Source organism: Anguilla anguilla, chromosome 18 (assembly GCF_013347855.1).
Source record: "Anguilla anguilla isolate fAngAng1 chromosome 18, fAngAng1.pri, whole genome shotgun sequence".
Taxonomy (NCBI): domain Eukaryota; kingdom Metazoa; phylum Chordata; class Actinopteri; order Anguilliformes; family Anguillidae; genus Anguilla; species Anguilla anguilla.
Genome location: NC_049218.1, coordinates 24770755 through 24784444, shown reverse-complemented (window position 1 = coordinate 24784444; position 13690 = coordinate 24770755). Strand labels below are relative to the sequence as shown.

The 13690-nt window shown below is 50.3% G+C and overlaps 1 protein-coding gene across 6 annotated transcripts in view; it reads right to left on the bottom strand.

The window, feature by feature from the left end:
• Positions 1-13690, bottom strand: part of adgrb3 (adhesion G protein-coupled receptor B3) — a 201268-nt gene that overhangs the window by 13958 nt on the left and 173620 nt on the right. For 5 of the 6 annotated variants that reach the window (XM_035400743.1, XM_035400738.1, XM_035400741.1 and 2 more), the window contains 5 exons: positions 11908-12058; positions 8264-8333; positions 7015-7081; positions 1585-1670; positions 860-958 (listed from right to left, as the gene is read on the bottom strand). In XM_035400743.1, the coding sequence (XP_035256634.1) occupies positions 860-958; positions 1585-1670; positions 7015-7081; positions 8264-8333; positions 11908-12058 (473 nt within the window). The remainder of the gene's footprint in view (positions 1-859; positions 959-1584; positions 1671-7014; positions 7082-8263; positions 8334-11907; positions 12059-13690) is intronic. The other variant, XM_035400740.1, reaches the window with a different exon arrangement.

Here is a 13690-nt window from a genome sequence, read left to right as displayed (position 1 = left end):
AGAGGGACAGAGAGAGAGGGAGGGGGAGAGAGAGAGGGGAGAGAGGGAGAGAGGGGGAGGGAGGGAGAGAGAGAGAGGGGGGAGAGAGAGAGAGAGAGAGAGGGGGGGAGGGAGGGAGAGAGAGAGAGGGGAGAGAGGGAGAGAAAGGGAGATAGAGAGAGAGATATAGAGAGGGGGAGGGAGAAAGAGAGAGAGAAAGCAAGGAAGGCAGAAAGGGGGAAAGAGAGGGAGAGAGAAGGAGAGTGAGAGAGTGGGAGAGAAAGAGGGAGAGTGGGAGAGGGAAAGAGATGGTGAGAGAGAGGGGGGATGAGAGAGGGAGACAGAGAGAGAGTGGGAGAAAAGGAGAGGGAGAGAGGGAGGGAAAGAGATACAGAGAGTAAGAGTGGGAGAGAAAAAGAGAGCGAGAGATTATTTCTTTCTGCCGAAGCAGAGGCATTTCAGGCATTTGACTCTTCACATGTGAGAAGCGCACCTGGCCTGTCCATGCAGATCTACCTGTGAGTGTGGGCTGAGCTGAGTGGGCGATGCGGGGGGCCCTGAGCCCCCGGGGGGGGCGTGACGCGTGATGGGCGGGGACACTCCATGCAACAATGGCTGAGTAAGACATGACACAAGCGCCGCAGGAAGCTCGCCCGCTTTTAAACAGGAAGCGCTTTTTTCCCCCGATGGATGAGAATTAAAAAAAAAAACGCGGGCAGTTCTTATCGCCACCCCCTCCACCCCCCCCCCCCCTCTTCCTAATCCCTCTCTCTGAGGCACAGAGGACGGACAAAGAGAGACCGGCATGCAAACATTGGTCTCGTCTGTTTTTTTTGTTTTTTTTTTCGGGTGGAGGCATCGCTTTGGGGGGGAAACTTACATGGCGTTGCTGGCCGTAGTCGCGGATAAAGCGGTGGTGGAGACGACCCCGCATTTGGCGCATTTTAGAGTTAATCCTGTATGGGGCTCGGTCATGGGCCTGCAAACAGCGCACAACAAGACAAAGAGGGTTCAAGAGCGGCGTCCCTGCGGGGGTCCCCCCCCCCCCCCCGTCCCAGACCGCTCAGAGAGCGGCAGACAGACTGAACACGGGGCTGTTAAAATACTCCCCCTTCCTGCGCTCATTCTGCCAGACTGAAACACCAACATCTCTCTCTCTCTCTCTCTGGGAGCTCTGACCCCCTTTCGCTTTTATTATTTATATTAATTTTATTTCCCACCCCCCCCCCCCCCCCCGCCCCAACTGCCAACCCCCTCTCACTAGCAAGGAGGACCCTCGTCTACGTGTACAGGAAAGGATACCCAGCATACCCAGAGTGCGTGCGTGTTGAGCGTGCGTGTACGCGCATGTCTGTGCGTGTGTGCTTACACGTATGGTTGTGTGTGTGTGTGTACGTGGTGGCTGCGTGTGTGTGCGTTTGCGTGTGTGCGCGTCCTTGAGTTGGTGCATGCATGTGTCTGCGCTAGGAGGGAAGAGAGAGGGAGAGACAGAACAAAAGAAAGGAGGAGGGAGGGAAGGAGGGAGAGCGGGAGAGTGAGGGAGGAATGAAGGAAGAGAGAGGGAAGGTAAAGGTGGATGATAGTAATGCACGGATGTGTACTTACCCTGCTCTGTGTTTTAGCTTCTTGTCCAGGATGCCGTCTCTGGACACCAGCTTATTGAACACCAAAATGCCAATCACCATGTTGACCTGTAAACGGCAGAGAAATATCATGAGATTTTCAACCACAGTGGATGAATCGTACTGTATTTGCAGATGCTGTCCAACAGGACACTTCCTCATAAAAGTGGACCACACCCATATTCAGACACACACTGATTGGCTGGAAATGCCAGCATTAGAGTGTAGGATGTCCACAGTACTAATACAGCAACAACATCAAAATAATAATAATAATAATTTGCATTGTACTTCATCGCTATTTGAATGACATGTACATTGATGCAAGATGTAAATAGGAGACTTTTATTATTATTATTATTATTATTATTATTATTATTAGCAAAACCACTTTGCTTGTCTGCAGCTTGTAGAGTTGTTTGAAACTCCAACAAAATGTATCAAATGGACACAGATGACAGCATTTTAGTAGCCACCAGAGGAGTGGCTGGTTATTACTGCACAGAGTGGTCCGTCTGCACGAGCCCCCTCTCTCCCTCTCTCCTAATCTCATCCCTGGACGACTGCGAGGGGAGCAATCCGCGTGTGACTATCTTACAAATCAACGGCGGCGGGCGCTGACTCCGCGTTAGGCCCCGCCTCTGAGGCGCGCTAGCGCTCTCTGAGTCGCCGAGCCCATTTCGTCAGCCCGCTCGCTTATCGGTAAAAGATCAGCGCGTCCGCGCAGCACTGATGCGGGGACGCCGGCCCGGAGGGCACCGCCAGGGCGAACGCCTGAGCCCCGGAGCGGCGAGGTGCCAGCCTCGGGGCCGAGCGTGTGCGAGCGCCAGCGTGCGGGCGAGGGTCTTTTTGTTCGTGTCTATTGGTGCTGTTTGTTTGTCTCGAGTTGGAAAAGAGATCAGAATTCTGCTAATTCTGTATGGTGTCTGTGCCGGCTGTGACCGTTCCCCCGTGCCCGTCGGTTGGCGGAGGCCGGCGGCTCCGTCTGCGCCCGGCTGGCCCCGGTCGCCGTGGCGTTTCGTAGCCGAGCTCACTCATGCCCGCTAAAGTGCCCCCCGGGGGACGGTTTCCCTTGACCCGATATTTTTATTTATTCCATTTTTGTTGTTTATCTCCGAGCATTCTCTCCTCTCATCCCCAGCGAATCGCGCTGCCATCATCTCCCCAGTTGCTGGGCAACCGTGCCCGGGCTCCCGCGGGCGCATCGCCGGGGGAACGCCGCGGGGCGCGGGGTCTCCGGGCGTGACCGTGCGGCGCGGTCGTTCCGCCTGACCGGACCGCAGAAGGACCCAGCTGCTGCTCAGAAGCAAGGGGACCAGGACAGCCAGCCTCTAAACTGCCCAGGAGCCCAGGTGCAGCCCGCCCCCCTCCTGCCCTGGCCCCACCCTTACAGGTCACCTGATCCTATGGTCCAGCTAGCCTGTTCATCATCCAGGAACTGAAAACCCCTGCCCAATAGCAGTCTAGGACTAGGCCTTATAAATCAGCCATCAGTACTAGACCTGCCAGGTTCCAGTATTGATTCCAAAAAGATGATGTCACTTTTTACTCTTAGAAATCCTGATAAAATAGCATGAATATTGATATGCATGGATGATACGAATATCCTTTACTGAAAGTGTAAGCAGTCATGTTGGACATCATCTATACCCGCTTATTCCGGGTCAGGGTTGTGGGAGCTGCTGGAACCTATCCCAGCATGCACTGGGGAAGAGGCAGGAATACAACCTAGGAAGTATGCCAGTCCATCGCAGGGCACACACACCATTCACTCACACCTAGGGGCAATTTAAACTCTTCGATTAACCTAACCTGCATGACTGTGGGAGGAAACCAAAGTGCCCGGAGGAAGCCCATGCAAACACGGGGAGAAAAATCCAAAAATATAAACCGACGTCCTTCTTGCTGTGAGGCAACAGTGCTACCCGCTCCATCACCGCGCCGTCCCTCCCACAACATTTCGTACTTAAACGGTAACGGATTGGACGGGCAAACACAGCAGCTTCCACTGTCTACAGCTTGGAAGCCTCATTAAGCAGCTCATCATTACTGTGTCTCTCAGCCTCTCATTATCGTGTTAGTACATAAATGCGCTTTTTAAAAAAAATAATCAGGAAGAGCTTGTGATGGGAAAATGTGACAGCGTAACTTTCTTAATTTTCCTCCCATCAGAACCTGTGGAATTTAGGGGAATGCCCTACAATCGTCTGAATTCCGGAGATTTCGAAAAAAAAAATATGGGAATAGGTTTGACAGAAAAATGAGCGATGTCATTCTGTCGACGGACGCCCACGTCGCAACCCTTCAGAGCGCTGACACCCTGCGACAAACAAAAACCGAAATTACATACTGTCCCGTCTCGCAGCGCATTCTCTGTCAGCCATCTTTTATGACTGGCGAGGGAGCCGCTGGCGGAGGACAAAGCAGCTTCGCCGTCGGGTCTGCTGACGGGTCTCTTCAGTGTCAGGGAGCCGTTTCTTCTTGAGGAACGTCAAACGCAACAATTCATCCGTCTCGCGCGTTAGCGTTCAAATTAGGCCTGCGAGTTCGCCGCGCGGAAGCGTTCGGCGCACGTTATTCGATGAAGAAAAAGGACGCAGAGATAGCAAACAGCAAATAACCCAGCTAAATGGACAGCGAATTATACGCCAAGCAGAATCTCAGGTGTGAATGATGACATTCGTTACGCAACTAACACCGCGGACGGCATTGAGTCATGTGACAAAACGCCGGCCGGGATTGGTGGCCTACAATTATGGCCAGAATGGGAGTCCTCGGTGAATGTGAAGTTTGGGTGATTACTGGGAAGCGTTTCAGCGACAATGACGGCTCCGAGCGATGTTGTTACACAAGCCGGTTTCTATGGCGATGTCAGCATGGAACTCTGAGGGAAAGACATCATCAGAAGAAGGCACAGCAGGTGTGAGAGAGAGTTTCAGGATCGCAATGTTCATGTGTTAATTTGGAGCACAGGGCAAGGCAGACAAGAAACTGCAGATCAGTCGACAGCAAACGAGAATATTTTAGTCAATTACTGCTACTATCAGTACTACTACTATTTCTGCTTCTACTGCTACCACTACTGCTACCATTAGTACTACTACTATTACTGCTTCTCCCGCTGCTACTACTGTTACTGCAGCTACACTGCTGCTACTACTACTACTACTACTACTACTAGTACTGCTGCTACTACTACTACTACTAGTACTGCTGCTGCTACTACTACTGCAACTACTGCTGCTACTACTACTACTACAACTACTACTTAATAATACTAATATTAATAATAATAAAAATAATAATAATAAAAGAGCTTGTTGAAGTGGAAGATGCACAGTGGATCTTTCTCATTTTACTGACTTTTCTGTTCCTCTTATTTATATACTTATTTATTTTCCTCGCGTTCCCACACTTCCCTGGTGGGTGACACGCGCGGGGCGTGCGAGGTTCAGAGCTCTCTCTCTCTCTCTCTGAAAAATCAACACCCTCAAATATTAATACCCAAACACGCGGAGGTGTCGAGGCGTCGCGGCGAGAGAGAGCGCTTCCTACGGCGCGCGTCGAGCGCTCCTCTCCTCCCCCCCCCCCGCTCTCCTGAACACCCGCCACCTGGCACGTTATTAACATGCAGCGGTGCTTGTTTCTCCCGCCCCGCGGATAAAAAAAAAAAAAGGGTCTCCGCGATAAAAAACCAAAAAAAAAACCATCCGAAGGTTTTCGATCGCGCCGTCTCCGGGCCGCGAAGTGGAAGCCAGGGTGCGAGTTCTCTCCTCGCGGGTGTGAAGAGCTGGTGCTGTTGCCGGGTCGGAGTCTGCCGTCGCTGTTTCCTCCCTCCACTTCAGACGTTATTGCGCCGCGGATTTGTTTTTTTTAACCCGAGGTTTTCCCTTCCCTCTTCCCGCCCTCCGGCGATCGCATCCAATCACGCGTCGGATGAACTTTGAGTGACACCTAAACCGCCAATCAGCGTCTGAAACTCAACCCTGCCAAAACAGAGCTGCCCCTCACCCATCTGAAATCTTTCTGTTACCCGAGAGAACACGACTGCATCTTGGGCCGCCATGTGTGAGTCTTGGGAAAAAGTTGCCTTCCTCTGAGAATTTGACAACGGGGGCCCAAGAGCTCGGTCCATTTCTCACCCACCGTCCAACCCAACCTTTGTGCTCTCCCAATCTGGCAACCCAGGACACTTTATAACACTTAAGAATGTACAATAACAGCTATTATTTTTTTGTCTACTTTAGCTCTCCAAATTATACATCGTCTCCTGTTCAAACTGCTTGCCAGACTGACTTTGCATTGGCCCATCTTTATGTGAAACACTGTTGGCTTTCCTGCATTGAGTTTTTAAAAATACATAAATGTGAAGACATGCCCCTTCGACTAAGTGTGCTTGCACTTAGACTGTGTTATCAATGGTAAGTGTGAATCATTTTTATTGAATGCCTGCCTTCAGTGATAATAAGAAGTTTGATAAGGAATAATTGTGTGAGCTCCTTCCCCTTCATATCAGTTCAATTCACTGGTTAGACCGGAACTCTGAGATTGGTGCCCCTCAGGTTCTGTACTTAATGTTACTATGATAACTTATTACTCATTCTTAGCCTTACTTCAAGGGTTTTAGTCGCCTTCATTTTATTAAAGAACTTCTTTTTTCTTCCTCTTTTTTTTCTCTCAAATTTAAAATAATTAATTATTATTTTTTGGGTCAGCACTGTGCCCCCTTCAGGCTCGGAGGACGCACTGCAGCTGAAGCACCTGCAATCCAACACAGCTGTGGCTGACTGGTTTCCATACCACAGCCCGCACAGAACTACAGGAGAGGGCTAGCACCGATCAGAGAAGAGGAACGGCTCTCACTAATGCCACAATGCAGCAGTACACCGAGGAGCAGGCCTCCCGCCGCCCACACAACCCTCGGCGGGATTTGGCCAACTGCGGTCCCCCTGACAACAGTCATCTGATGACAAGGTCGGACTCCAAAATCTGACCAGAAGCGCCTGTTCGCAGACAGTGACTCAGGAGCCTTCTGTTGATGTACCAAATGCTAACACATGCTAACACAGTGGAAACCAACCCTGTTCCTGGAGATCTACCATCCTGTAGGTTTCCATTCCAACCGTAACAAAGCACGCCTCAAGCAACAGCTAGAGATCTTTGTTGAGCTGCTAATCAGTAGAGTTAGGTGAACCAAATCAGGGTTGAAGTCAAAACCTGCAGGACAGAAGATCTCCGGGAACAGGGTTGGTTACCACTGCCCTAACATACGCTAAAAATGCTCAGCCCCCATCTTATCATCCAACAGTACCTGCAGTGAACAAATTTAAAGTTAAACTTCCACAAGAAACAGGCAGAAGCGAGACGCGAGATGTGGAACAGACAGAACCGGAGGGGCGGGGCTTAAACTCACCAGGACGACGGCGGCGGCAGGCCCAACGAAGGCGTAGAGCAGGCCCCCTTCCAGAGACAGCCAGCAGCTGAAAAGCCAAGACGACACCAGCCAACATCAGCGTCTCCCCTTTGCTTAAAAAAAAATCAGCTCCCCGACATTAAATTAATGGCGCGTGGGGCGTAGGGGCGTAGGGTATACAGATGTACGCTCAACGCGTGTCTGGGGAGCCCAGCCATATGCTCCGGCTCTCCACATACGCTCCGCGAGCGAGCAAACTCGAGAGAGAGAGAGAGAGAGAGAGAGAGAGAGAGAGAGCGGAGACGGGTAGAGAGAGATACAGAGGGAAAAAGACCGAAACTACATCTTTCTGCAAAAGCAGATGCATTCCACTGAGAGATTATAGAGGGATAAAATGCTAAAATGATTTTTTTTTTTTACCAATGGGACACAATTCTCAAGATATGGTTGTGAAAACAAAAGCAGAGAAACTTGGCGCTTAGACTTCTCTTCTTGCCTGGAGACTCGGTTATAAAGAGCTCTTATTTCCTTCCTGTTTTGAACGTGGTTAGAGGGTATCTTTTCGAGAAGAGGCGGGTTAAACATCTCCTCCTCTTTGAGACGCACTTAAAGATCTCTAACCAGTTTGCTCTAGCGCGGGAAATGCAATTCCGTCACCCTCAGAGGACTGGCAGAGGACTGACAGGGGTTCGCAATTTCAGAACAAGAGGTTTTGGGGTTTTGTGTACGAATTTCATTTCTGGCATCCCTGAGGCGAATTTTATTTTCACCTGGACACGGATGACACCCCTGCCCCCCCCCGCCCCAGACCGCGGGGAGGTTTGTAACGGTGTTTATGGGATTACCACCTAACATCATCAGCGCCTCCACCACGGACGGATGCTAAAGCACCCAGCCAGCAGGAACAACGGCTCGTTGTGTCGTACAGTACGTGGACGTGCTGAGTAGGAGGGAGTGTAGCACAGTGGGTAAGGAACTGGGCTTGTAACCGAAAGGTCGTAGGTTCGATTCCCGAGTAAGGGCACTGCCGTTGTTTAAAAATGCTATGTAAAAAAAGTTGTGTAAGTCGCTCTGGATAAGAGCGTCTGCTAAATGCCTGTAATGTAATGTAATGTAATGAGTATCGTAAATGCGCTCGATTGATTCAAAATCACAGTGAGGTAATGAATCATGGATGCCTGTCAAGGATACCAGAAAAAAAAAAAAAAGGAAAAAGAGCAAGAAGGCGTGGCTACGGAAGGAGACTTACTACTGCGGCGTCCCGTAGCCCTTGGCCTTGGTGAATCCCATGGAGATGGCGACCACTAGGGCGGGCAACCCTGCAGGAGAGAGGTTATCAGACGGTTAGGCAGGCCACAGACGGGTTGAGATTCACCCCCGTCGCCTCCATCCGAAAAGATGAGGACCTCTGGAGCTCTTCGACGCGGCGAAACGAGATTCCCGGAGTCCTCCGAGTGGTTCACCAGCTAAACGAATCATTGGGTTTCAGGTCATTAAGCGAAATCCATGGAGATCGATACCGCGGAAAACCTGGCGAGCGCCGGAATCTCCAGGCCCCGCCTCGCTCGTGCGTTGCGTTTAAACTCCACACCTGCAATGGCTTTACACATCACGCACTTCCTGGGCATTTCGCTCAAAGGATGCCCAATGTCACTCCCCGCACCCTCCCCACCTCCAAAAAAACAAAAACAAAATAAAACCAGAGGAAGAAGAAAAATAAACGTCCCGTCGTGTTTGGGAAAAGGTCTATATCTAGCTCTTAGCGCGTGACTGTGAGCGGGAGGCTTTTTTTCCCCGAGCGCGCTTGATTTGCGGTCTTTCATTTGACGGTCGGCGTATTGAGCGCGGTTATGAGCCGCTCTCCCTCCGCGCTCGCGACCTGCGTGCGGCGAATATCAACGGCTTCCCTTCCTTCCCCTCGCCCGCGCGGACGGGATTTATAACCGCTATCAGCTTACTGAAGGGGGGTGGGGGGGGGATATGCGCTCGGGGTCCAGGGCGATCTCCACCAGCCCCCCCGGAGCGTAAATCACCCTGCGGTCACCGCCCCCCCCCCGCTCCCCCGAGCGCCAGGCTCGTTTAGCATAAAGGTCACAGGTGCTCTAACGGGAAAAGGGAAGAACCGACGCTCCGTATCGTTGGCGACCTGGCCCGAGCGCGACTCTTCTGGGCCGGGCGCCGAAGGTTAGCTTCCCCGTCCGAACCCTTCGCGATTTGCATCGCTAAAATTTCAGAGCGGCGTTCGCACTTTATAGTCCTGGGGGGGGACGTGAGACCAGCTGGCTTTTGTTCTCGCGCGGGAGCCTAATTGCATAATTGAAGCGTCATTAGAGAGTAAAACCTGCACCCTCTGGTATATCGGGGACAAAGAAGACGGCAATTAAAATGTATCTTCGCAAACGGCGCGCCGCCGTATCTACCCTATTAAAAATGTTGCCTTTATGGTCGCTGATTAATTCTGCCTGCGTGGACATGTTGCGTTGAGACGTCTCCAGCACCAGCGACTGAAAGCTGTGGCTGAACATTTTGAATTAGCATTGGGGGGGGGTGGGGGGGAGGCTATCGGGCTCTGTCATAACATTAGGCTGCGATACGGTGGAAATTAAAGCTAGCTCGGCGGCTAACATGATCTAAAATGCGACAACCTAATTAAGTCCTCATTCAGGTTTCACACCGACAACATTTTTACTTAAAAACTGTAGGCAGTGGTCATAAAATCTCAGTGGGAGTTGTACAGAAAGAACCTCATGCAAGTCTCTTTTTTCCCCACAGCGAAGCCATAATGACAGATGACTCATTGACTCACAGAAAACAACATCAATGGCAGGGATCGGGCAATGGGGAGACACTTTTCCATTTTCCATTTCATCACTTGCTTTTGGCCTTCTGGGGTGTTACGTAGGTGTAGAGCAATGCGAGGAGCCAGATTCTGGACGGATGGATGTTGCGTCGTCGAAAATGATCAATAAAATTGTAAACCCTTGCACATGCTCTACTTCCTGTCATAGCAGGTACTCTATGTGCATCATGTTGTCTGGTGTATATGTGTATATATGTATATGTGTTTGATGCAATGCATCCCTACGTGGGCATGATGTGTGATGATTTTTGCATTAAGTGTTTTTCTTTGCTTTACACCCTTTCAGTTATTGTTGTTCAGTCATGGCTTGGAGACAGTTGTTTTAGAACTGCAGCAAGCAAAAAATAAATAAATATATACAAAAAAAAATAAAATAAAATAATTTGGGAGACAGATTTACGTGAATCCACACTACTCATATTAACCAGCATGTCCAAATACCCTGTTGAAGAATGTTTCTGCACATAATATATCAACATCTCCATTTCATTCTCTTCATTTTTGCTTCAATTAAGATTTGCCCAAAAGCATATCTCCTTGTGAACACTGTGGACCACAACAGAAGATATTTAATACAGAATAATTTTTCTAGAACATTTCTCTTGATGCCTCTCTCTTGCTCCCTCTCTCTCTCTCTTTCTCTCCATCTCCCCCCTCTATCTTTCTGTCTCTCCATTTCTCTTGCTCCCTCTCTCTCTCTCCCTCTCCACCCCTCTCTGTCTCTCTATTTCTCTCTCTCTATCTCTCTTTCCCCCCCCTCCCTCTCTCGCTCTCTGTCTCTCGCTCTACAAAAGTGTATGTTTGTCATCCTCGGATCTCTGCAGTGACAAACAGGGACCACTCTGTTGCTAGGTAACAGCGAGAATGAGCTGGAACTCTGTGTAATCATTTGAAATGTTTCAGAAATGTCTGAAGTGACTGAGAGTGTGTGGTCCCCCCGGCTGTAGACATGGTTCTAGCCTAAAAGCTCCGCAGCTCCACTCCCCAACCCAAACATCACATAAATACATAACATTTATTTATATTAACTCTTCTAATTTTACCGGTAATATAACACTGAAATGATTTTACATGATAATAGTAATTGCACCATGATTATGACTGGTAGGCTGGAGGCTGTTGTCATGTCAAAGCAGCTCGTTCCTCGTGTACTCCTTTGAGGGGCCCTCTGACTAGGGCGGTGGGGGTAAGGGTGGGGGGTTGTCTAGTCCCGTGCACAAAGAAGACACAGCGCACTCAAACTGAATATAGGTTAATAGGCTAATACTACTTTGTGGTGATGTTGGTGGTTCAAGGCAACAGTTCAAACACTGAAAATGAAAGCCAGCACGCACTCACTAAAAATGTGTTCATTATTTTAGACAGACAGCGAGCCATACCAAGCGGTTTCATACAAATGTGTACTTTTACACCCCAAATTGAAGTTAATGTTCACGGCATATGTTTGCAGTCACCTATTACTAATATCTCCAGTTAAAACACATTTCATTTGCAGAAACATTTTTTTTTATTTGTGGTGGTCGGGGGCAGGGGGGGGGTGGGGTTGGGGGTGGGGGGTATAGGGGCATACTCCCACACTCTGACCCCCCACCCCCTCATCATGTCACCCCTCCTCTGCCCCCGGTGCTCGGAACACAGTAAACATTTAACACACTGGGTCACTGGACTCCGTATACAGGGAAAATGAGAAAAATGGCAGTTCCTCCACTGCCGTGACATTAAGAACACACAGCATTCTTTTTAAAGCACCAAAGGCACTTATATAGTCCCACACAGGAGTGTTTACCACCCGTTCCCTACTCCATTACCTGAACAAATTTGGACACCTCTCAAGTCCCATTTTCTCTGTGTTCGTATTAACTGAAGAGACAACCAACATCAAAACCAAATGAAAAGGGTTGCTCAGGCCTGTCTAATGTCACGTTTTCACCCCCCTGTGAACAGGCAGGGAGAGGCTACGTCTGCTTAGATGGAAGACGACGCTCGAGCCGACCCCCCTCCCCAAAAAGACCCCGGCGGCGAAGGGCGCTCACCCCATCCCAGGCACAGGAACCTCTTGCGGATCAGGCGGGTGCGGACCTTCCCCGTCACGGCCATGTAGGACTGCCACGCCTCCGTCAGCACCCAGCAGAAGGAGGCCAGGAAGAAGAAGTGCAGGAAGGCCGTGGTCATGGTGCACACGCCCTGCGGACACAAGAGCGGGGGGGGGGGGGGGGTCAGCTGGTCGCTCGCAGGTCAGGCAGAGTATCTCTCAGCACCACGGCACATCGGAGCGTCAATGAGGAAGTGCGTTTTAATAATAAGGGGCGAGCGGTTCTTTGAGCCTGCTGCTGAAACGCTGCTAAGTACGCTAATCGGTTTCTCACACAGCTGACCGAACGCCACACGCGCCACGTCTCTGAGGCTGATACGTCCGCGTGTTCCAGGGAGGGGCTTGCGTAGCGGTAACCTGAGGAATCATGGCCCGACTTAAAAACTCCCTCCCGTAGTGGGAGAGGGTGTCATTCCACCTCAGAATGCCCGGTTGATGAGGAAGGCTCAAGTCTGATTTCGGGCCCCAAACAGCCGATGGAGGGTCTTCACAAAGCCATTTTACACTAAAAGTAATGTCTGTCTTTCAAAACTGACTGACTGTTCACCTACTCCAAGGATGTAATCTGTGAACACTGTATTTATTAACCTGTTACCTTACATTTCTGTGCTTTTTTAATGGATAAGGAAAACAGCTAGCTGTGAATATATATTCTATGGATCTCAATTATGATGGTAATCAGTGAAAACCTAGTATGATAAAATAGTCTTCCCACACAGAAGCATTCTTTCAACCGGCAAGTCTGTGAAACTACATTCAGGTCCGATCCCTGTGAAACTACATTCAAGTGCACCGTGGGAAATCCCGCAGCTGTCAGGATGGCAGTTGTGGCCTTTTCAAGGGGGCTGGGGGAGTCCATCCCTGCGACGACCCGACAAAGAGCACGCAGACCGCGGGGGCCCCGGCGCCCGCTAACAGAGAAGAATGCCCGCCTCCCGCCTGTCAGCCGCAGCCGGAAACCATCGCTTACGGTCACAGCGTGCGTGCTGACGCCCGAGGGCCTTAATGAGCACGCTCAGACGAACACAAAAGAAGCCGGAACGTGTAAACTGACATTAATGGAGGATCGGGAGGCTCGGGCTGAGAGCTCCAGAGCCCAGCTTGTGCGCTCCCCGGTCGGTTTTCGCACAAAGACCGGATCAACGCAACGCCAGGTACCCGCTGCAGCCCGCTGTTCTCCGTTTCTGAAAGAGCGCACCGTAGTCTGCAGTGTGCTGGCACTGTAAACACGGCTAATAGAGTCGTAACAGCCAGCCATCGTGTCTGCTGCTCTGTACCCATAAAACAATGCGTCTCCTCGCGCTCAATACATCCATTTATATGCACGGCACGCCGACAACATAGACAACATTGATATGTTATTATGCTGAGGCCAACATTTTAGTAAATATGCTAATGCACAGACACAGACACACACACACAGACACACACACTGCATGAAGAAAACACACACACACACTCAATCTCACCCGTTTCCCAGTTGGTGCAATCCACCATATTGGATCCCACCATATCCACCCCCCACCCCCACCCCCACACACACACACACATACACAGTGCCATCGCCTTGTCCCCCTCAGGTACAGGAAGGAAAGAATATTGTGGATTGTGTACCATATAAAATCAGACCCATTACTGTCAGAGAGCACGGTCTGGATTTCTCTTGCACAGACAAATAAAGCCAAATTACCTTCACGAGAGCATGTTTATACTGATGAAAAATG